This window comes from Sorghum bicolor, chromosome 5, assembly GCF_000003195.3.
Source record: "Sorghum bicolor cultivar BTx623 chromosome 5, Sorghum_bicolor_NCBIv3, whole genome shotgun sequence".
Classification (NCBI taxonomy): Eukaryota; Viridiplantae; Streptophyta; class Magnoliopsida; order Poales; family Poaceae; genus Sorghum; species Sorghum bicolor.
In genome coordinates, this window is record NC_012874.2 from 57,612,089 (window position 1) to 57,633,697 (window position 21,609).

Sequence of the window (21,609 nt, forward strand, 5' to 3'; positions counted from 1 at the left end):
TTGTATCTATGCTAATTAATTTCTGGAACCAAGTATGTGCAATGTTGTTCATGGGCTATGGCAACACAACATGATGTTCTTTAATTTTTTTCTATTACATGTTTCTTATATTTTTTTCCTTATGATCCGCTGAAGATTTTTCATTATTATTTGGTTTATGTTATGTACTTATTTATATATATATATATATGATATATATGTAATATTATATGATGTTTTTTGTGATGTTCTCGTAATATACATGTTATGTTCTCGTAGTATATATGCGATGTTCGATGATGTATTTAGTGGTGTTCTTTTAATATATATGTCATGTTCTGTGATTTTATGTTCACATAGAATACATATATGTTTACGATGTTCACGTAATATATATGTGATGTTCTCGTGTTATATATGTGATATTTTATGATGTTTTTTGTGATGTTCGCACAATATACATGTGATGTTCTATGATGTATTTAATGATGTTCGCTTAATATATATGCGATGTTCTATAACATATTCAGCGATGTTCCATTGCGTATTTAGTGATAATTACTTAATAAACATGTGATATTCTATTGTATATTAGTATTTTAAGATATTTGAAGAGTATTCAGATGGTATTCTTTTATTTTTTTCTCTATTATGTTTTCTCCTTATGCATTACTCTAGATTTTATTTGTTTTTATTTATACTATGTATGTATGTATTTGTTTATTATTTATTATTTTATGTACATTATAATATAATACCAATATGGTTCTTAGAATGTTTTCTTATGAAGACGGAATATTGTTTTTAAACCTAAAACATCATCTAAGCTCAATACAAAAATATTCTATTTTTATATAATAAATATTTGTTATTTAAAATTTTATCTAAATATATTCATGTGGGATCTTGTTTTGAAGGATTTATTATAAGAAATCTAATGGTGTAATCGGAATTTAATTTGGATATTTTGTTTAGGAGTTATGACTTTTTTTGTTTGTTGAAAACTATTTTGTGCATGGTGTGACGTGGATATGCTGTTGCACTATTTCATTGTACCAGCAGTACATGGGAAAGCTACGAGCCACGAGCGCGGGCTACAGAAAAGTATAACAAATATCTAATCTTGAAACAGTGTGAAGAAACAGTCTGAAAAAATATACGCGCCAACGCCATACGCGCGCAGACTTTTGGGCGGGAATCTGCCGGACGAGTGATTCGGTCCGAACGGCCGGACCGTAAGGGCCCCCTGCAAATGTGCCCCTCAAAAATAAGAAAACCGGTGACTACGACTATATTTTATCATGTATCACGTATGTATCCCCTATAACAATTGTATGCAACCACAACATAAGTTCACTTCTCTCTAATTGATTCTAGCTTCACCGTCTATTTCCGCAAAGCACTGACTGCCATAATGGTGTACACATCGCGTCACGAGGTCAGCGACAAGTCATCATCAAATGGCTAGGCGAATCCGATCCCACTCCCATCGACATATATAATCACCGGTGCATAGACAAGGTTTAGCGTGTGTTATATATAATTGTTGGAATGATCTCATCTTAATCATTTACTGACGTCTACTATGCCCTGATCCCAACAGTGGCGAAGAATATATGCGCCCACATTCCGGGCAGAGTGCGATCGATCCATCATCAAGTCCCGCAATGCCACATTCCGGGCAGAGTGCAGAGCTTGTGATCGAGCAGGTGGGTGGGGAAGTGGGGATGCCAGCAGCGACACGCCGGCCGACAACGTGAGCAGCAGCTCCTTTAATTTGGTCGAGGTTCTCATCTGAGCAGTACAATTACATTTGCATGGTGGCAAACTGCGACAGTAAACGGGCATTTGGTCTAGTGGTATGATTCTCGCTTAGGGTGCGAGAGGTCCCGAGTTCAATTCTCGGAATGCCCCCAACAATATTATTTTTTTTTTCATCATCTCTCACCTGATATTATTAATATTATTCGTCTAATTTTCTCATCTGGATCTGGATGCTAGTTCAACTCAGTAGGCCACAGCAACGCAGACACAAGACAGGACGATAAATGAATACATGATCTTGAACTTGTCCCGGATCGGAGGCCGGAGCAGAGGGCCGCCCGCTGATGGCCTGTGCGCGCGTGTGTGTAGTTTGCAAGTTGCAACGGATCGGCGCAACGCCGATGAACTTTTGCCTGGCGGATGCGGGTCCTGGTTTCATTTTGCAGGTGCGCGGGACCAAACCATGCCCATCCAATTACGTAGTACATCCCCTAGCGGCGTAAAGTTGGTAGACACGACTACAGGCGAACGTGCATAGCACTGCCTTGTTGGTTTGAGAGCAGTGTTTTTCGCTCGCCAGAAGAATCAATCTAGCAGCCTTGCTTGGTTGTCCCGATAAGCCATGACTGAAAGTACTTTTTTTCTGATTTGTTGTAAGAGAAAAATAATGTTGAATGACTGGTAGATCCAGATAAGCTCAAACGAACATGCTGAAAGTTTATGGTCATCAATGAAATAAGGGGCACACTATAATTCGTTAAAATGAAGGCTCGTCAAAGGATAAGGGGCACTATATTGATCGAAAACAGGCCAAATTTCGATTACAGTTCTATCTTACTCTTATCCAGAGGTAGAGGGAATGCATGGGGGCCCAAACAGGCAAACACTATATATATTGTGAAAGAAAAAACACTAGCTCATAGAAAAAGTACGGCTTATAAGACAAGTGATGAAGTGAACAAAGCTTTAATTTTGATTTTTGAATCCAGGTCGGCATTGCAGTCCCTTGTTTGCTTCACCGCTGATTTGTTGACCTTGCTTTGCCGCTACTTGGGCCTTGTTTAGTTTCAAAAATTTTTGCAAAATAGACACTGTAGTATTTTTTTGTATTTGATAAATATTGTCTAATTATAAATTAATTAGGTTCAAAAAAAATTATTTCATAAATTATAAATAAACTGTGTAATTAATTATTATTTTATTTATATTTAATGCAACGGTCGCTAAACCCTATCATCAGGCTTGGCTTGGAGTTGGTCCAGTTGGAGGTTTTGTCCTCATTTGGGCCGCTGTCGGCCTCACTGCAGGTGGTCCTTTCCTTCTCACTTCGAGTGCGGCATCCACTTCGCGCGTGAAACCTGCTACCTGCCCGATGGGCCGCGAAAATGAGCAGGGGAGCACGGGCCACAGATTCCTCGAACTCCCCCGGGCCGTGACGGCGACGAACCAACCGGTGATCTGGCCCACACGGCCATGGGTGTGGCGTGGCGTGGGTGCAGGGAGCGGCACGCTGGCAGCGGGAGCGGCATGGCATCCTCTTCGTTTTGGAGATTTGATTTGATTTGATCTGATTCTTCAAGCTGTGTGATCTCCAATCTGTCCGTGTCCGTCGGACCGTCACCCTCCCTTATCCGATCTCTCTTTTTTGCACAGGGGCCCTCCAATGCCCATCCAATTACGTTAACGTGCACAGCACTTGTACCGATTTGTATTTGGCCTATTGGGCACCCCTGACGTGACGTGCATTCCTTTAGCCACCAGAAACAATACAGTAATATATATGCTACTGTAGTATAAGCTGCCATTTCGTATTCATGGGCACCAAACGATTTCGTCGATGAGTTCACAGCACTTTTTTTTGTCAAATCATGACTCCAAGTACAGACTTTCAAAAGTTCCAAGCGTGCCGGTAAATAATAATAATATTATGATGACAGCTATGTCAAACCTTTAATTGTTATGTCATATATGAGTACATAATACAATACATCATATATGACGTTGAATCGTTGATATATATACTACTCCCGTTGTAGAAGAAATGCAAGTCTATAGTTTTTTGAACACTACTCCCGCCGTGTCTGAATAAATAAAAAAAATCAATTTATTGAATCGTTTTAAATGAAACTTTTTATGTTTGACTAAATTTAGAGAGAGAAAGAGAGGCACAAATATTTATGAGACAAAGAGCATACTATAAAAATATATTGCTATGATGTGTCTAATGGTACTGTTTTATATTCATAGATTTTAGTGCTCTTTTTTATAAACTCAGTTAAACTTAAAAAAGATTGACTAAAGACAATTTTAGAAATTAAGTTGTTGAGGAACTCAAAGGAAACGACATAGATGACTATGTAGGAATGCCCTAGTTCTGCGATAAAAGATGCGCATGCATTGTACTATATTTTGGAAAATGGGGGAAAATGGCCAAGGCTACTAGTAATAGGGTACATGCATTGTTGGTGTCAACTATGGCATGAACAAAAAACAAACACAACTAGGGTTAGATTCCCGCACTGTGAATATCGATCATGGGGATCCATATACACCGTCTATATATACTCTTCGAACAGTTAGGCAAACACATTGGTGGAGGTGACCGTAGGCAACAACCACGCACAATAATTTGGTTGTGTTCGACACGTCTGCAAATTCTAATTTTCTCTCTGACAACCATGGCTTGACTCCTCTATTTTTGATGGTTCAGTTTGCTTTTCTCATGGTTTTGGTTTTTAATAACACTAGAGCTTCTCTTATATAGTCTAGAGCTGAGTCTATTCCACTTATACTTATTTAGGACAGAAAATATAAGGGACAAAGGATAGTAGGAGCCAATGGATAGTTGGAGCCAATAGGGGCCGTGGCTCATCCTAAATTTGGAATGTTCTATGATGCTTTAGTACACCAACCCTTCAATATGATTAACTAGCATATATTTTCATTGTTGTCTCCTCCTAAAATTTAGCAAATTGAGCTCCACCACTTAGACTGTGTATACTTTATGAGTTATAGTGAAGAACCTCGAACCATCCATGTGCACCTACCTCCTCTCTGGCCTTGCAAAAATAAGAAACTAGGGTACTACTTGGCATAGCTTATGCTTTGTTGCAAGAGTTGTTTTCTTAATTAAAATGTTGGTAGGAGTAGATTATGCATATTGTTACATTGTTGCTTTCTTTTGTGTTCGGTGCTAACACATAGCTTGCTCGGTACTGCTGCAACTGTTGGCCACAACCAACAATACTGAGTGCACCCACAATTTATGCTTTTTTATAAAAGATGGAAAAAATAATTTATGTCAAAACAAAGCCTACATATAAAAGGGTTGGATCCTTGTAGAGGGTACGGGGTGGGCAGACCCGAGGAGGAGGAGGAGGATGATGATGATGATGATGATGATGATGATGATGATGATGATGATGATGATGATGATGATGATGATGATGATGATGATGATGATGATGATGATGATGATGATGATGATGATGATGATGATAATAATAATAATAATAATAATAATAATAATAATAATAATAATAATAATAATAATAATAATAATAGTTATTATTACTATTATTATTATATGCACTGGTAAAAATAAATGCATTAACAAGATAAGTATACTCTATTGAATTTGTTCTAGCTCTACCCCTACCCTATAACCATGTTGTAAGCACAAGACAAGACAAGAATCAATTATTCGAAAGTCGATGCATACATATACATAACCATACATCTATACCTATCTATAAAGAGCCAAAATTTCAGTTTGCCAATAGATTTCTTCCGTCACCGTGTCTGAGCCATGTTCGAACAGTAAAGGGAAGAAAGAAGGAAAAAATCCAACAAAATCGAAACCATGATGGAATCTCACTCTAACAACTAGAGTCCTTGTCGCTCCTGCCTTCCAAAATCTCCACCGAAATATAGAGTATTAACGTGGGAGAAAACGGAAGCTGGCCCAAGTACGGTATCCCAAACTTGTCCAAATCGTATGGCTCCTGGTGTGTACATTGGCCTTCGATGACAACGAGTCAACGACGAATGACGAAGCAGTTCTATCCATCCGCATGTTAACGGTTATTGAGCCCCTTATGTCGGTTCACAAGTTGTTGATACTCAAATTTATACGAGTGTTAATAGTCACTCGGCTTGGATGGCTGAGCGCATATTTTGAACAATAGTCTGAGTGTATTTGTGAGTTAATCTGATGTTGAGCCTGTCGCCACTGGCCGAAGTGTCCTTTATCGATCGATCTGAGCCAAAGATTAGAAAAGAGAGACTCACTCGATTGGATTGTCTGGCCTCTCCAGTTTCCCGTACATGGCTACAAGATAGATGGATGGCTGTGATATGGTATTGGTATATATACTCAAAGGATGCTATACCTACCTGAGTTAACAAGAAGGATCCGAGTCCAGCTAGGAGATCAATTAGGAAAGGAGATTGATTTTCAATAATTGGATACATATGACATGAAGATTGAGTCCAGCTCCTATGCGTGGAGCTCATGCGTAACCATTTTGACCGATGGTGACGAACGTTTAATTTGGCATGCTAGAAGACCCTCAAAAGGACTCGGGAGCTTGATGCCTGTTATACACAGCTAGCTACCTTGATCATAAAAAGCAAAGAACGAAAGTTTTAGTTGTGAATTGGATATGGTAATGCATAACGTATATACCCTGCATAACGTATATACCCGGACCACACGGACCTGCTGCCGGCTACGTAGACTGATGACGCTGTCCTAGATTCATGCGCTGTCGCTCAAGCATGCCGGTGATATGCCGACATACAACTCACTCAACTGCACATGCCGACGTCGTCTATGGTCAACCCCAACACCATGTTCAGCCATGACTTGCCAAAGCTGTTAAATAAATAGGCAATTTCTATACCATTTCAATTCCATAAATTAATATTATGGTAAACTCATTCATGTATTTAGACTTTTTCTTGTTTGTAGGGTTTAAGATAAAAAAAACTGCAAATAAGTATAATATAAACAACAAATGAGTAGTAAAAATCAATCTCAAGATTTATATAGACTTCGTCTTCTCAATAAAAAATGTATTATTAGCTTCTTGTCTTTTCACGAACAATACACAAATTGACAGAAACTTATAAAATCTATATAAAATAAAAATCAAATCTAGAAATTATAATTCAAAAGTTTATTAGGCTCTTTTCAACCAGAGAGTGTAACGTGCCATTGCGCGTGAAATAAAAATCCTAAAAAGTCTAAGAGCATGTATATAAACTATATATAGACAGTCTGCTTCAAAGTCAGTTTTAAAAGCTTAAAAAATGTAAAATTTAATATAAAGGATAAAACACAAATAAATATAATAAAGTGCTCATTTTTTACAAATGGCTGTTTGCTCCCGTAGCAACGCACAGACATATTTTGCTAGTTATATTAGAAAAAAGAAAGTAGTGCCCAATGATTTAATCCAAATGTGTTATCTCCTATATCATGCCTCCATAACTCTCATAAACAGAAGAAAAATTCTCGCAAAAAGAAAAACACAAAAGAAAAATGTGTGTACACAAAGATACTTGTCGTGTCACGTAGTTTCCGTGGTGCAAATAGTAGTAGTCAAATGTAACTATTTTTGACCGTAAATCCATCGGCGCTGGTCAATTTTGCTATGTAATCTTTTTTTCCCTCTCTCTATATATCCGTTTGTGACCTCAATTATAGGAAGGATAGCGACAGGATATTCCGGATATAAAGGGAGGGCCAATTTGGAACCCCTCTGAGACATTACTCAGCATTTGCAGAAACCACCCCGCGGGTCGCTGACGTGGCGCAGCGAGTGCTCAACTACTCGCCGCGCGTCGTCGCCCACCGCCAGGTGGGGCCCACGCCCCGCTTCTTCTTAGCTGCTTGGCCTCCGCCGGTCAGTACAGTCTCCGCCTCCCCGGCGACCACCGCCGCACCTCCTCCCCTTCCTTCCACGCTCCACTCTCCTAGCGCACCCGCCTCTATGGGCCCCGTTCGACTCGTCCTCCTCCTCCTCGCCGCCGTCTTCGCTGCCGCGGGCGTGGGCGAGGCGGTGTACATCCCCTACAACACGTCGGCGGGGGTGGTGCCGGGGAAGCTCAACGTGCACGTCGTGCCGCACACCCACGACGACGTCGGCTGGCTCAAGACCGTGGACCAGTACTACGTCGGATCCAACAACTCAATCCAGGTGAGGCGCTTGCTCCGCCGGGCTGACCGCTGCTCTCCGATTTCGTCGCGTGCGGTTCTCTCCTCCCACTAATTTCGGAGGAATTTGAGGGGTTTTTTTGGAGGCTAGCATTCGCGTGCTAATCGCTTCCGCATACTTTTTGTTTCGAGGATTCGTAACTAATAATTCTCTGAACTGAGTTCGTCAACTTGGCTCTACTTTTGTTTAAACTAATTTGGTTTGTTTTTTTTTCCTGGTTGAAGGGGGCATGCGTGCAGAACGTGCTGGATTCGCTCATCCCGGCGCTGCTCAAGGACGAGAACCGAAAGTTCATCTATGTTGAGCAGGTAAATAGTAGTGACTCGCAACTTTCGAAACTCCGATGCGTCGTAAGTTGGGTTTGTGGCAAACAGGTGTGTGAAATTAGATAATAGGAAGCAATGCACATCTACCTGTGGCCATTCTCATTCTGTTGGTTCATTTTGGGCGTGTGGAACTAGTACATACAGTCTCTGTTCCTTGCTGCCGACTCTGCATCCAAACGCTTCGTGTCATACTGCAGTAGTGCAGATGGGTTATCTTTAATTAGATGGAGTATTGTTTTTTAATTTTCTTTTTTTCTGACCAGTGGGTTATGCATGACTGCAGGCATTCTTCCAAAGATGGTGGAGGAACCAGAATGACATGATCAAGGATACGGTGAAAGGGCTCATCAGCTCTGGACGGCTGGAATTAATGTATGTTCCTTCAAGTTTTGTAGCTGCCACTCTGTACATTGTATTGTCAAAAGTTATTTTTGTTCTGTGGTGAATGACATTTTGCTTCTGGTGTTGAAGAAATGGTGGCATGTGCATGCATGATGAGGCGGCTGTACACTACATTGACATGATCGATCAGACTACACTTGGGCACAGGTACATCAAGGAGGAGTTTGGCCAGATCCCACGGATTGGCTGGCAGATTGATCCGTTTGGGCACTCTGCAGTTCAGGCTTACCTTCTTGGTGCAGAAGTAATTTGCTGTTACCATATCCATGTCAAGTTTCATCCCATTTGCATGATACGATGACTTTTTGCAATTCCACAATAATGTCTGTATCATCATTATACAAATAGGCTCAATATTTGAAACCTGAATGTTTGGATATTTCACCTTTTTCTTTTGTGGACTAGATATTGTATTGTTATTATAGCTACTTATATACATCATGTAGCCATGGACAATCAGAAGTTAATTATCTATTGTCATTTCTTCTACTGCCCTTAATATTTGTGTGAGGTAAACACACGTTTTGAACACCCACAGAACTATTGTCTAAAACGAACTCGATTTCTTAACTGAAGTAACAGTTGCCCATGCGGTGTTTAAGGAACATATTCGATTTACTAGAAGAGAGATGGATCACTAGACATTTTATTGTCTGTCAGGTAGGATTTGATGCTTTCTATTTCTTCCGGATTGATTACCAAGACCGTGATACACGGAAGGGAACAAAAGAACTTGAGGTTGTATGGAGGGGCTCCAAGACCTTGGGCTCATCAGCTGATGTGAGTGGCTTCTTTTTCAAAAGTACACAATGTGCCTCGATATATGTTCCATTTAGGCATTTACAAATACTTCCATGATGCTATAGATGCTAAGTGCTAACCCACTTCAAATTTTTGACACTTTGTTTTGTTTCTTTTTCAAATCTGTATGTTTCTTTCAGATCTTTGCTGGCATCTTTCCAAAAAACTACGAACCACCTCCTGGTGAATTTTATTTTGAAGTTGATGATAATTCCCCTGTTGTCCAGGTAATTAATCAGAAGTTCAGTAGTATAGTTGGTAATTAATCAGAAGTTCAGTACTATAGTTGTTGTGTATTATTGAAGCCTTTAGCACGAGCCAATTTCTGGTTTTCCTCTGCGCAGGATGATCCCCTTCTTTTCGATTATAATGTTGAGGAACGAGTAAATGATTTTGTTGCTGCAGCTGTAGCACAGGTACATTTTTTTTTCTTGAATACGAGTACAGGTACATTCAGTTATCAGTATTTTCATCTTTTGTGTGATGCACTTTCTTTGTGGCTATATACACTGCAAGGAGACCAGTAGCTTTTTGGTTGATGTTACTACACTGCCCATTTGCTTATTCAGTTCTAAAATTTATGACTTTGTGAGAATGCAACTAGGGTGTTCTTTGCTACTTTGAAGTTTGAACTATCTGAATTTCGTGTTATTAGTGGTTATTTGGACTAAAATATTCATACTCAGAAATACAACTTGTCATCTTCACATCCTGAGTCATATTTCTTTCTTTCTTTCTTTTCTGTAGGCAAATATCACGAGGACAAACCATATCATGTTTACGATGGGAACAGACTTCAAATACCAATATGCAGAGAGTTGGTTCAGAAATATGGACAAACTAATTCACTATGTGAACAAGGTTAGGATATACATGGGTATTATAAGAACTGAATATCTGTTCAGTTATTTTTCAGTCCATCATGAAAGGTCATGGCATCTGCATATCTGTGGAGCCATTTTCATGATGATTTTTTGTTAAGCTGTATGAAATGTATTTGATGCATTTCAATGCTCTCAAATTTTCATTCTGATATATATGTTTAGTTCATGTGATACACTTGATTCCTTTTATTGTTGTTTGGTTAAAACATTAGGTGCTTAATTTTTTCATTCTTCTTATGTACACAATTTTGTTTCTTTTAGGCATCTAACACTCCATACTGGCATATTATAATATGAACGGTGAAGTTTTCTTGCTTAAAGCTGTTAAAAATGTTGGAACTCTCATGCTTGTTGTTTTGGACCATAACCCAGGATGGCCGTGTCAATGCTCTTTATTCCACACCTTCAATTTATACCGATGCGAAATATGCTGCAAATGAGCTGTGGCCTCTCAAGACTAATGATTTCTTCCCGTATGCTTTCTTTATCTTATATACACAATATGGTTTGGTTAGCTTTTTGTTCTGTGCACTTGGTTATGATTGTATTTCTTCTTCCAGATATGCAGACAACCCAAATGCCTATTGGACAGGGTACTTTACAAGCAGACCTGCCTTAAAACGATATGTCCGCATGATGAGTGGGTATTACCTGGTACTGTTTACATCCTTTTTCCACTATATGCTTGGCTTCGGATTTCCTAATGGCATTCATAAATTCCTTGGCCACTTACTTGGTAGAGGGCTTATAGTCAAGTATTCAACTGTTTTCAGGCAGCTAGACAGCTGGAGTTCTTTAAAGGGAGACATAGCTCAGGTCTCTCAACAGATAGTCTAGGTGATGCTCTAGCTCTTGCGCAGCACCATGATGCTGTTACAGGAACAGAGAAACAACATGTTGCAAATGATTATGCAAAGAGATTGTCAATTGGATATACACAAGTGAGCTTGCTGATAGAATTGCTGCAATTCATGCTTGATGTTCTTTCTTTTGGTATTTGCTAGCTTCATTTGGTCCAATTCCTTTTACAGGCCCAGGAGCTCGTTTCAACTTCTCTTGCTTGCTTGACAGAGTCAGGCTCAAAATCGCATTGCTCATCCCCAATGACGAAATTTTCACAAGTTAGTCTGTGGCTTCTTTTACCATTTTCTTTCATTCAGTGTGAAAAAGTAGAGCCACATTCTACTTTGGTATCAGTTGGAGGCAGCTACATGTCCTTGTATTGCAATGTAGAATGTCTTTGATTAATGTTTCCTAGTTTAGAACAATATATAATGTCACATGCCTAAAATCAGAAACAATGGTGGATATGGATCACGTTCTAACTTCTAAATTTCTTTATTTTTATTTAGAAACTACAAGTATAATATATCTGTATATCTCCTTTTTTCAGTGTCTTCTGCTAAATGTTACATATTGCCCTCCTTCTGAGATGGACTTAACAAAAGGAAAAAGCTTGGTGAGTGTTCTTAGCTTATGCATGACTCTTTCTAATTCAAAACACTACTCCCTCCATTCCAAATTGTAAGTCGTTCTGGCTTTTCTAAATACATAGCCTTTACTATGTATCTAGATATAATGGATATCTAGGTGCATAGCAAAAGCTATGTATCTACAAAACCTTGCAATTTGTAATGGAAGGAGTACCTTTTTTTTTCAAATTCATGCATGATGCCTTTTAACCAAAAAAGACTTACCATCAGCTTTTGTTTTCTTTCTTTGGTTGCAGGTTGTTCTTGTATACAACTCGCTTGGGTGGAAACGAGAAGACATCCTTCGTATACCAGTATGCATTATTTTCCCTATTTTCTTGAAAGATGACATTATAGTTGCGATCTAATATTCTATTATTTATTTATTTTTCTATCATGAAGCTAAATCTGATAATATTTGGAATCAACAGGTTTTCAGTGATTCCATTGTTGTTCATGATTCTGAAGGAAGAGAAATTGAATCACAACTTCTGCCTATAGCTACTGCCTCGTTGAACATAAGAGACAAGCATGTCAAGGCTTACCTGGGCACAACGCCAGGTGCAAAGCCCAAGTTTTGGCTTGCTTTTCCTGTGTCTATACCACCTCTTGGTTTCAATACTTATTTTGTCTCAAACTCGAAGAAATCAGGTATGAGGTCTTTCTTCTTGGTTCAAACCTACTTAAGGCTTATTACTTGAAATATCTTTCTAATTGTCTATGTATAATCCAGCACATATGTCTTCAAAGTCCAGTCAGTACTCACCTCAAGGAAGTGAAAGTAGTAATCTACAAGTTGGTCAAGGGAACTTGAAACTTCAATATAATGCAGCTGGAACATTATCCCTGTACTCCGATAGTAAGACTCAGGTAATGTGCCAGTGGATGATCTGATGTGTGCACAGTGCTTTCATCCCGTAGAAATGAAGTTGAGTGCTCATAAGATTAGCCATGGTCCAGTATTATAGACTTATCATTAGTAGTCTAGACTCCAAACGTTATTTTCCATAGCAGGTCATGTGTACATTGCTTTGTATGAAATTGATTAAATATTCTGTGCTAACTTACTACATCAACAAAATTTCAAGGTTCAAGCAAATTTTGAGCAGAAATACAAGTATTACATTGGACAGGATGGAAATGCAACTGATCCTCAGGTGCACTAAAGATCCCCTTTTACCAAAAAAATAGGATATATATGTAATGGTGCTAATTCCTTTTGTCCTGAACTAAAGGCTTCTGGAGCATACATATTCCGCCCTAATGGCACAGTTCCAATCAAGACTGATGATCAGGTATGAAGGGATCAAATTTTCTGTGGAATAACATTTTAAGTTGCTGCGTCTGTTAAAGGATTTTAAAGAGATTGACATCTGCCTTGTTTAATTTTACCTTTCTCAATTCAAGGTTCCTCTTACGGTTCTGCGTGGGCCCATAGTGGATGAAGTGCACCAGCAGATAAATTCATGGATATATCAGGTTATTCCTATGAAAAATACTTTTCTGAATCATCATCCATGCACCTTTTATATTCTATATTTTTTTCTTCTTATTCAACATCTCCAAGATCTTTAGTGGGTTTCTAGCTCACATAGTCACATTCCTTACAGAACTGAGTATGTAAGGTTACATCTCATTAGCAATGTTATTTACACTTAATCAAGTTGTTTGAGTAATTTGTAGGATTTGCCTGTTAGTAGCTGGCACATTTCACTCATATACATGGTTTTTGGTATCTTTGAAAGAAACATGAGATTATCAGTATTAAAATTGTGGAGTTTACTTATGATTTTTTATTCTTGGTTGATCAACTAGTGATTATCCAATATGCTATTGTTACTAATTCTTCTTTTCTTTCCGCAGATTACCAGAGTTTACAAGGGGAAGGACTATGTGGAAACTGAATTTATAGTGAGTTATCTCCTAATAAGATGTTCTTTGCATTGCTAATGATGATTATTTTTAAACTTTACATTTTGTGTCACAGTTTGCTTCTATGTTTTCTATTGTCTCAATGTCTCTATTGCATAACTGCATAAGATTTTAATGTCTTCTGAACTGATTGTTCCCATGCATAGGTTGGACCTATACCAGTAGATGATGGAAATGGGAAAGAATTAGCAACTGAAATTGTTACAAACATGGCGACAAACAAAACATTTTACACTGATTCCAGTGGACGTGATTTCATCAAAAGGGTATTGCAGCACTTAACTTTAACTTTTATTTATTTTATCTCCCAACAAAGCATTTCTGTTGTTCTTTGCATATACAGTTCTTTAGAAATGATTTTGTTAATGATTCCTGTTCTAGTTTAGAACCTGTAATGGACTAAATAATAGCATGATAGATAAATAATGCTGAAAATACATGGCATAATGGTGTAAGATTATCTCAAGGTTTATTTGATGAGGTATTTTTTTTTTACAGATAAGAGATTATCGATCGGAGTGGAAGATTGAAGTGCACCAGCCTATTGCTGGAAACTATTATCCTGTGAGATTTTGTTTGCTCTATATCTCTTTGTTTTTCTAATGAAGAAGTTCAATAACATCAATAAAATGGTTTCCTTTTATCTGAGTCAACTCCCGAAAGCAGTCATGAGTGGCATTTTGCTCTCAAAGGCTACTGATTTTACTGAAATATGGCAACATCAACATAAAAATATTAGCTAAAACAGCTATTTGTGCATTGTGATAAAAGAAGTTAGATTTAGCAATATTTACAATTTTTTTCTGCATAAGAGGTGGTTGATTATTATGAAAAGGGGTGAAAATGTAACATGTGCAGAACCTGTTTATTTCATGTTCTCTTATCACTCTGTAGTTGTGAGAAGAGGTAGCGATCCTTAAGAAATTAGAATGCTGTTCCAACTCTTACATGTAATTTCTGTTGGGGCAATTTGTAAAAAGACGTGTATATTTTCAGATTAATCTTGGCATTTATGTGGAGGATGGCAACAAAGAGTTGTCTGTACTGGTAGACAGGTCAATTGGAGGTTCCAGTATAAAGGATGGACAAATAGAACTAATGCTACACAGGTCCATCCGCAAAATAGAATAATTGTAAAAATCTAGTACTTCCTTTTTGTCTACCTGTGTGTGACTAAACCCTCAGTCTTCCCTGTATAGGAGGCTACTCCATGATGATGGGCGAGGCGTCGCCGAGGCGCTAAATGAAACAGTCTGTCTCGATAAGCAATGTGAAGGACTAATTGTAAGTAGAAGGAACTATTTTCCTGATACCATTTTAGATAGAAGTTTAAGTCAGTTGTTTACTAGATGTATTGGTATAAGAATACATCTCATTTTCTTTCTGAGAAAAACATTTCACTTGTCAGTTTAGATCAAATACAATAGTCATATTGGAGGATAATATTGCCTCAACAGATCAGTTTGTTATATTGTGACTGCAAGCATGCTGTTTCATGTAGAAATATAATGGAAAGTACCTCTTTGAAACTTGAATAGATACAAGGAAAATACTACGTTAAAATAGATCCACAAGGAGAAGGAGCTCGGTGGCGTCGGACATTTGGCCAGGAAATATACTCTCCTCTCCTCCTTGCTTTCACAGAGCAGGTATGGGGCGAAACTTGCCATATCAACATGATTGCTCGACAAGTAATTCCTTTGTTCAACATGCACTGACTTGTTTTCCAGGATGGAGGCAACTGGGCGAATTCGCATGTTGCAAAATTCTCTGCCATGGATTCAACTTACAGCTTGCCTGATAATGTTGCAATGCTTACCCTTGAGGTACCTGCCTCTGTATACCACTGTGGCCATAATGTGCTAAAAAGTGAAAAGTACATAACTATTATGTTAGTGTTCCCATATGGCTGTTAGGATTTAGAAGCTTCACTTTTCCTTTTTCTAGAGTAGTATGTTCTGTGCATTGGTGCCCCAGTCCTGGTTCATTTGATTGATGACAAAAAATGACATGAAACCATGCACTCTTCTTATTCATCACGGCGACTGCAAAACTGCTATCTGGATTTATTTCTTTGCATATCAGTACTGCATGTATATATATCTGTTTAAAAAATCATTACATCTGTCAAATGCTTGCTCATTACACAGGAGCTTGAAGATGGAAGTGTTCTCCTTCGGTTTGCTCATCTATACGAGGTTTTGCACTGTTATCCTTACTCTCGTTCCAGGTCAGGTAAATCCTATCTTTTTTTCTAAGTCTTGTCCTATGCTGTTGTGCACGTAGGCCGGGGAGGACAAGGATCTTTCAGCTTTAGCGAGTATTGACCTCAAGAGAGTGTTCCCAGATAATAAGGTCCTGTTTGACACACTGTTCTTTTATTTACACTTATTCTAGTCTTCAACAGCATTCCAAACTCAGATTCTTGATCCCACACTCCAGATTGGCAAGATCATCGAGACAAGCCTATCGGCAAACCAAGAACGCACGGCCATGGAGAAGAAGCGCTTGAAGTGGAAGGTGCAAGGTTCTGCTGCTGACGAGAAGGTGGTCCGGGGTGGTCCTGTGGATCCTTCTAAGCTTGTTGTTGAGCTGGGGCCAATGGAGATCCGCACATTCATCGTCAGTTTCGATCACAACATTAGGGACAAACAGCTGCTCTGACCGCCTCCGAGTAGGTCTGGACGGCGAAGTCAATGTTGCATTTTTAGCATGGGTTCTCCTGCGGTTTGGAAATAAAACAAATAATGTGGCCAGGCGCTGGCCATGATGACCTGCTGTGGGTTAACCCGGTTCTAAGTTTATAAGGCTGAGGACTTGTTTCACTACCAGGCTACGGAGAATTCCTGTCGGCTTGAAAAATTCCTGTCGGTTTGTTAAACCCCGATGGGAATAAAGATAATTACTGTCGGCTTCCAGAAACCGTCAGGATTTAAAGAAAACCGTTAGGAACCCAAATGTTTCTCCTGACGGTTTACCTGGGCTGACAGGAATCGAAAAAACGCCGGGCGTCATCCTTGTTCGCGTGCGTTGCTCGCGCGCGTCATAAGCGTTGGTGCGAAGAAATCCTACGCTTTTTTTACTGGGCCCTCCACTAATTAGAATAGTATAAAAAGAAACCCCAAAACCCTAGGCCCATTTGGCCGCTGCCCTCTGTGACTGCATCGAGAACAAACAGTTGCGCCCTCACCTTCCCTCTGCTCACGGCCTCCCGTAGATCCGCACCACCGTCGGCTCTCCCTCTCCATCCGCTGCCGCCCCTCTCTTCATCTCCATCCGCTGCCACCCCTCCCCTCCTCTCTATTCGTCGCCGCCCCTCCTCTCCAACCACCGCCGCCCCTCTGCTCATCTGCATCTGCCGTCACCCCTCCCCTCCCCTCCTCTTCAACCATCGCCGCCCCTCCATCTTCATCTGCAGTGGGCTCTGCCATCCCCTCCATCCGCCGCCGCCCCTCCCCTCCTCTCCTTCCGCCCTCGCCCCTCCCCTCCCCTCCATCCACTAATGCCCTCTCGGTCTGTAGGCACCGGTGTGGAGCCCTCCAACTTCACCAGATGCCTGCACCTCGACAGCAAGCCGGAGGCCAGTACAAGAGCAGAAGGGAAGAAGATCCTGCTGGAAGAGGTGAAGGGAAGAGCAAGAAAGGAGGAATGAGTTACCTTTAACTCTAAGAGGTGATTAATACATCTCTTTGCATTTTTCTTCATTTTACCAAAGCATTCATGTGTGTTGTGAAATATATGTTTTTGTACCCTGTTTTATATGGTTAGAAAACTCTAATAATGGAATATTATTAGTTGTTAGCAGTAAATGTCAAAGCCACAATTAGTGTGAGTACACATAAATTTTATTTTGGTTCTCCACTGTCTTTTTGGACATTATAAACTCCTTTCTACACGTACGTGTAGTTACTCTTATCTTCAATAAACTACATTGTGTATATATTCATACTTGTTTATCGGTTTGAGTATGTTTATATACTCATACTCTAGATCTTACCATGCGAAAAATTTTCAAAAAAAATTATATTTTAAATATATTACTAAAATGCCACTACTATATTATATACAATAAGTATAGCCATATACTCTATGTATGCATGTATACTTAACATATATATCACTCTAGATGGTCTAGTATGATCATATACTTTGTCTTTCTCACTAGCCACGCACGGATCCTTGATATTGTGATGAGGAAGACACTACTTCCCAAGCTAGGCTTCCACGAGGGCTTCACTCGCATACAATAGTGGTTAGTAGCTCACTTGGTCTCTCAGAGAAAGTTTGATGTTTGGGATTCATAGTCACAGAGATTGAGGACACCATTGCTGAGGGTTTCAAGGGTCATCGTCAGCTCCCATACACCCATTGGCTTACCTTCCTGATTCTTCGAGCACGTGCTGATCCACTTCCTCCCCAAATCCAATGAGAGTTGACTGACACTGTCACTGTCTTTCCTCACTATGACCTTTGTTAGATGATGAGGACCCATGTTGACTTAAGAGCACAAGTGGCAGCACCAGCACCACAAGCACCAGCTCCCGTGCCTACACCTAGAGCTACTCGTAGTTGAGGGGAAGTGCTTGAGACAGAGGAGGAGCAGGACAAGGTTATTGGAGCTATGGCAGAGGCGGAGGCAGAGGTTGAGTTTGAGGTCACCTCCGATGGTTCTGATGATGACTACCATTAGCCTATTCTTGACCTTCCACCTCAATCACATGACTCAGAAGTTGATAGTTCCTCTATAGACCTAGCACTGTTTGCAATACTTGATACGATGAGGGTTGTTCAGCAGAGGATGGCTGAGGAGTAGGCTAGACGGGACAGAGAGCAGGTTGCCACAGCTGTTGCACTTTAGGCTCGTCAAGATGAGCTCCAGCGATAGCTTCTCTCTTTTTAGGAGTAGCAACTTGCCTATTAGGCTCAGCAGGCCACACTTCTAGTAGCTTTAGTGGCAGCAACATGGGTTCACAGTTCCACGTTCACAACTTATAGATGTTTCCCCTGTCGGTCCATCTACCACCACAACTCCAGCTTTACAGCCCGGTGGGCTTCAGAGTCAGTCTCAGCAGTAGCTACAGCTTCTAGCTTAGAATCAACCATTCATGACCCCACCACACTAGGTTTCTTAGGGTGCGATTGTTGACACTAACTAACACCACTTAGATACTAGGTTGTCATCCCTAGCATGGCGCCAGAGTGTACAAAGGTATTTATAAATGTAAAGGCTCTCTAGAAAATAATCTATTCTATCCGCAAGCGCGCAGATAAAACACCTCATTGTAGCATTTCACCAGGATAAGTATTCCAGGTATCGTTATTTATAATTTTGCTCTAGGGATCTTAAGAAGATGGAATTTAATCAAGGGACAAAATCTATCAAGGCATAGACTAGAGATAAACTTGCAAGAACATGATTACTAATGAGAAACTCGTCACACAGTCACTTACTTTAGCAGGGGGTAAACCATAAAGATAATGATAATAAAGTATAAGTTCATGGGTAGATAGCACAGCGATTAGAAAATAGACTACTCCTCATATATGTAGGTGATGTCGGATTAGCTAGAGAATGGATTCTAAGTTATCTACTAACTACTAAGTCATAATCTACTCTAGTTATCTACAAGATCATATATAGCATAAAAGACTCTTCATTCATGTATAAGGAACATTGATAAAGTAAATCAGAACATCGCATGACTTACTCCACAATACCGGTTCTGCCTGTCCTATCAACGGAGGGTGGACTATATAAGAATCAACGAAGCTGTCACTATCGCGAACTACCACACGACTCGGCCAATAGGATACATTTGCAGATAAATAACATCTAAGCACCACGCTCACATGTGATCTATCACTTAACTCCCTCGCGACAAGAGCTAAGCGCTTTGCAAACTTATACATAAACTCATTATCAATTAGAACTATATCAAATATAGAACTAGAGCAAACTAAGAACATAATAATTAGAGACATAATGCAATTAGAACAATAGAATTAGAGAAAGATATAAATAATACCAATCTTTATTACCGAAGATCCGAATCCAGAGCGTAGTGCTCTACTTCTCTAATTGCTATCTAATCAACCTCTAAACTTGAAGGATTAGGGAGTAGCTAATTCTAATTCTCTGTGGGAGAGAGATCTAAACCCTAACTTTGATGGCTACCTCTGAATAATGATTTCTCCTCTCTCCTCCAGGGGCCAGGGGGTCTGGTTTTATAGTCCCCTCAAGTGAACGTGGGCCGTCAGATCAAACCGACATAGATTGTATGGTTTAGATTGATCCTTTAGGTCGGTGGAGTCTTGCCCCGAAGCAGAGTCCTGATTGGCCTCTTGGCCAGGGCGGGCGCCCAAGGGAGGTGGGCGGCCGCCCAGCTCCCGAGCCCGATTCGCCTCCCGTTTGTTCCCGTGGCTTCTGGATCCTTCTAGATTGAGGAAAATTGCGCGGCACGTAATTATCTCGTTGTAAACATGACATGTGGACCTTCTCTCCATATTTTCTGATAAACCCCTGCAGAAATAGATAAACACCAAAGCTCGTGGCATTCTGTCAGATAAAACCCTAATTCTAGATGTTTGTTTCATATTGATCCTTTTTCATGTTTATTTGATTATTAATTTTAGTACTTAAGGACCGTCAACAGTGATCTCCACTAGCTTTGAGTAGACACCTTAGTTTACTCTGCTTTGTATGGATTTTACTCCTCAGACACACACTGAGTCATACTTAGCACGTGAGACTTCGACTGGATAGGGGCTGTTGTTTTCTTACAGTGAGCTCACCGGCATGCCGACACCTCTACCACAACAAGCTCTAGTGACCTCCACAGCTCCCATTACTACTATGGAGCTTCTGTCCTCATTAGTGGCTTCATCTGAGTAGCTTGTACAGACTACTACACTAGAGGCCTTAGCGACAGCTACAAAGTCTATGTCAGACACATCCACCAGAGTTGAGGCTGAGGTAGGCACCGAGACAGCATAGCAGGCAGTTCTAGAGTCTTCAGGGCTGACCCGGACCACTTCTCCTACATGTGGTGATACTGAGGGTCAAGCAGATGCTCAGCCTAGCATAGCTTCCCAGAGATCGACCGATGAGGATTCTGATGTTGACTTGACTCGTTTGAGGCCGTTCCTCACGACTCATCCGCTTCGCCTCCATAGATAGACTCTTAGGTTTTTGGCATTTGATGCCAAAGGGGGAGAGGGAGTGAGTATGATAGACTTAGGGGGAGCTAGTGAGAGGGTCTTTTGGTTCTTTGTGTGATACTTCATGCATCATATTTACTTTTTATGCATTGTGTGATACACTTTACTCTTTGGTGATGCTTGATGGATGCTAGTCATGACATGTGTGCTAAATGTTTATCTCTCTATGTCATGTTGTTTGGCTCATATGCTTTGCTTCTGCGTTTTACTTCGATTTCATATGAGCCACTTGTTTCTCCTATTGCAGTCGACTTATATCTTTGGATGCAGGATGTTGGCTTGTGTTGATGCAAAAATAAATCTACAAAAACAAAGGGCTAATACCCAATTTCGATATCAAGGCGTGCTAGCCAATTTGACCTATTAATCGACAAAGGTGATATCTTGAATACTTTGGTCCCGACAATAGCGATGCGCCCAGATATCATGGCCAAGAGGTACTCATGCGGAACCCGAGAAATCGTCGAGTGTAACTCACCGAATCCTTGAGAACTCGTAAAGAGAAAAAGTATGCGAGTTGACGAAGTCGTCAAAAAGTATATCCAAAAGTAGGAATTAACTTGTGTTTTGATATTGATTGATCTATCTATTACATTGCTGTTGGGTCTAT

The 21,609-nt window shown here is 40.1% G+C and overlaps 1 protein-coding gene and 1 non-coding gene across 2 annotated transcripts; both read left to right on the forward strand.

Annotated features, from left to right (window-relative positions):
* Positions 1,822–1,893, forward strand: TRNAP-AGG. The gene has a single exon. It is a non-coding gene; the product is annotated as a tRNA-Pro (tRNA).
* LOC8083152 (alpha-mannosidase At3g26720) lies at positions 7,563–16,612 on the forward strand. Its single transcript, XM_002449538.2, has 29 exons — positions 7,563–7,946; positions 8,189–8,272; positions 8,574–8,662; positions 8,762–8,936; positions 9,353–9,472; positions 9,634–9,720; positions 9,838–9,909; positions 10,241–10,354; positions 10,750–10,850; positions 10,938–11,031; positions 11,151–11,318; positions 11,409–11,498; positions 11,771–11,836; positions 12,107–12,163; positions 12,281–12,500; positions 12,583–12,719; positions 12,938–13,006; positions 13,085–13,144; positions 13,257–13,328; positions 13,713–13,760; positions 13,928–14,047; positions 14,280–14,345; positions 14,778–14,890; positions 14,981–15,065; positions 15,320–15,430; positions 15,512–15,607; positions 15,932–15,979; positions 16,068–16,136; positions 16,224–16,612. The coding sequence occupies exons 1-29, from the start codon at positions 7,740–7,742 to the stop codon at positions 16,443–16,445; spliced, it is 3,060 nt and encodes a 1,019-aa protein (XP_002449583.1). The 5' UTR covers positions 7,563–7,739; the 3' UTR covers positions 16,446–16,612.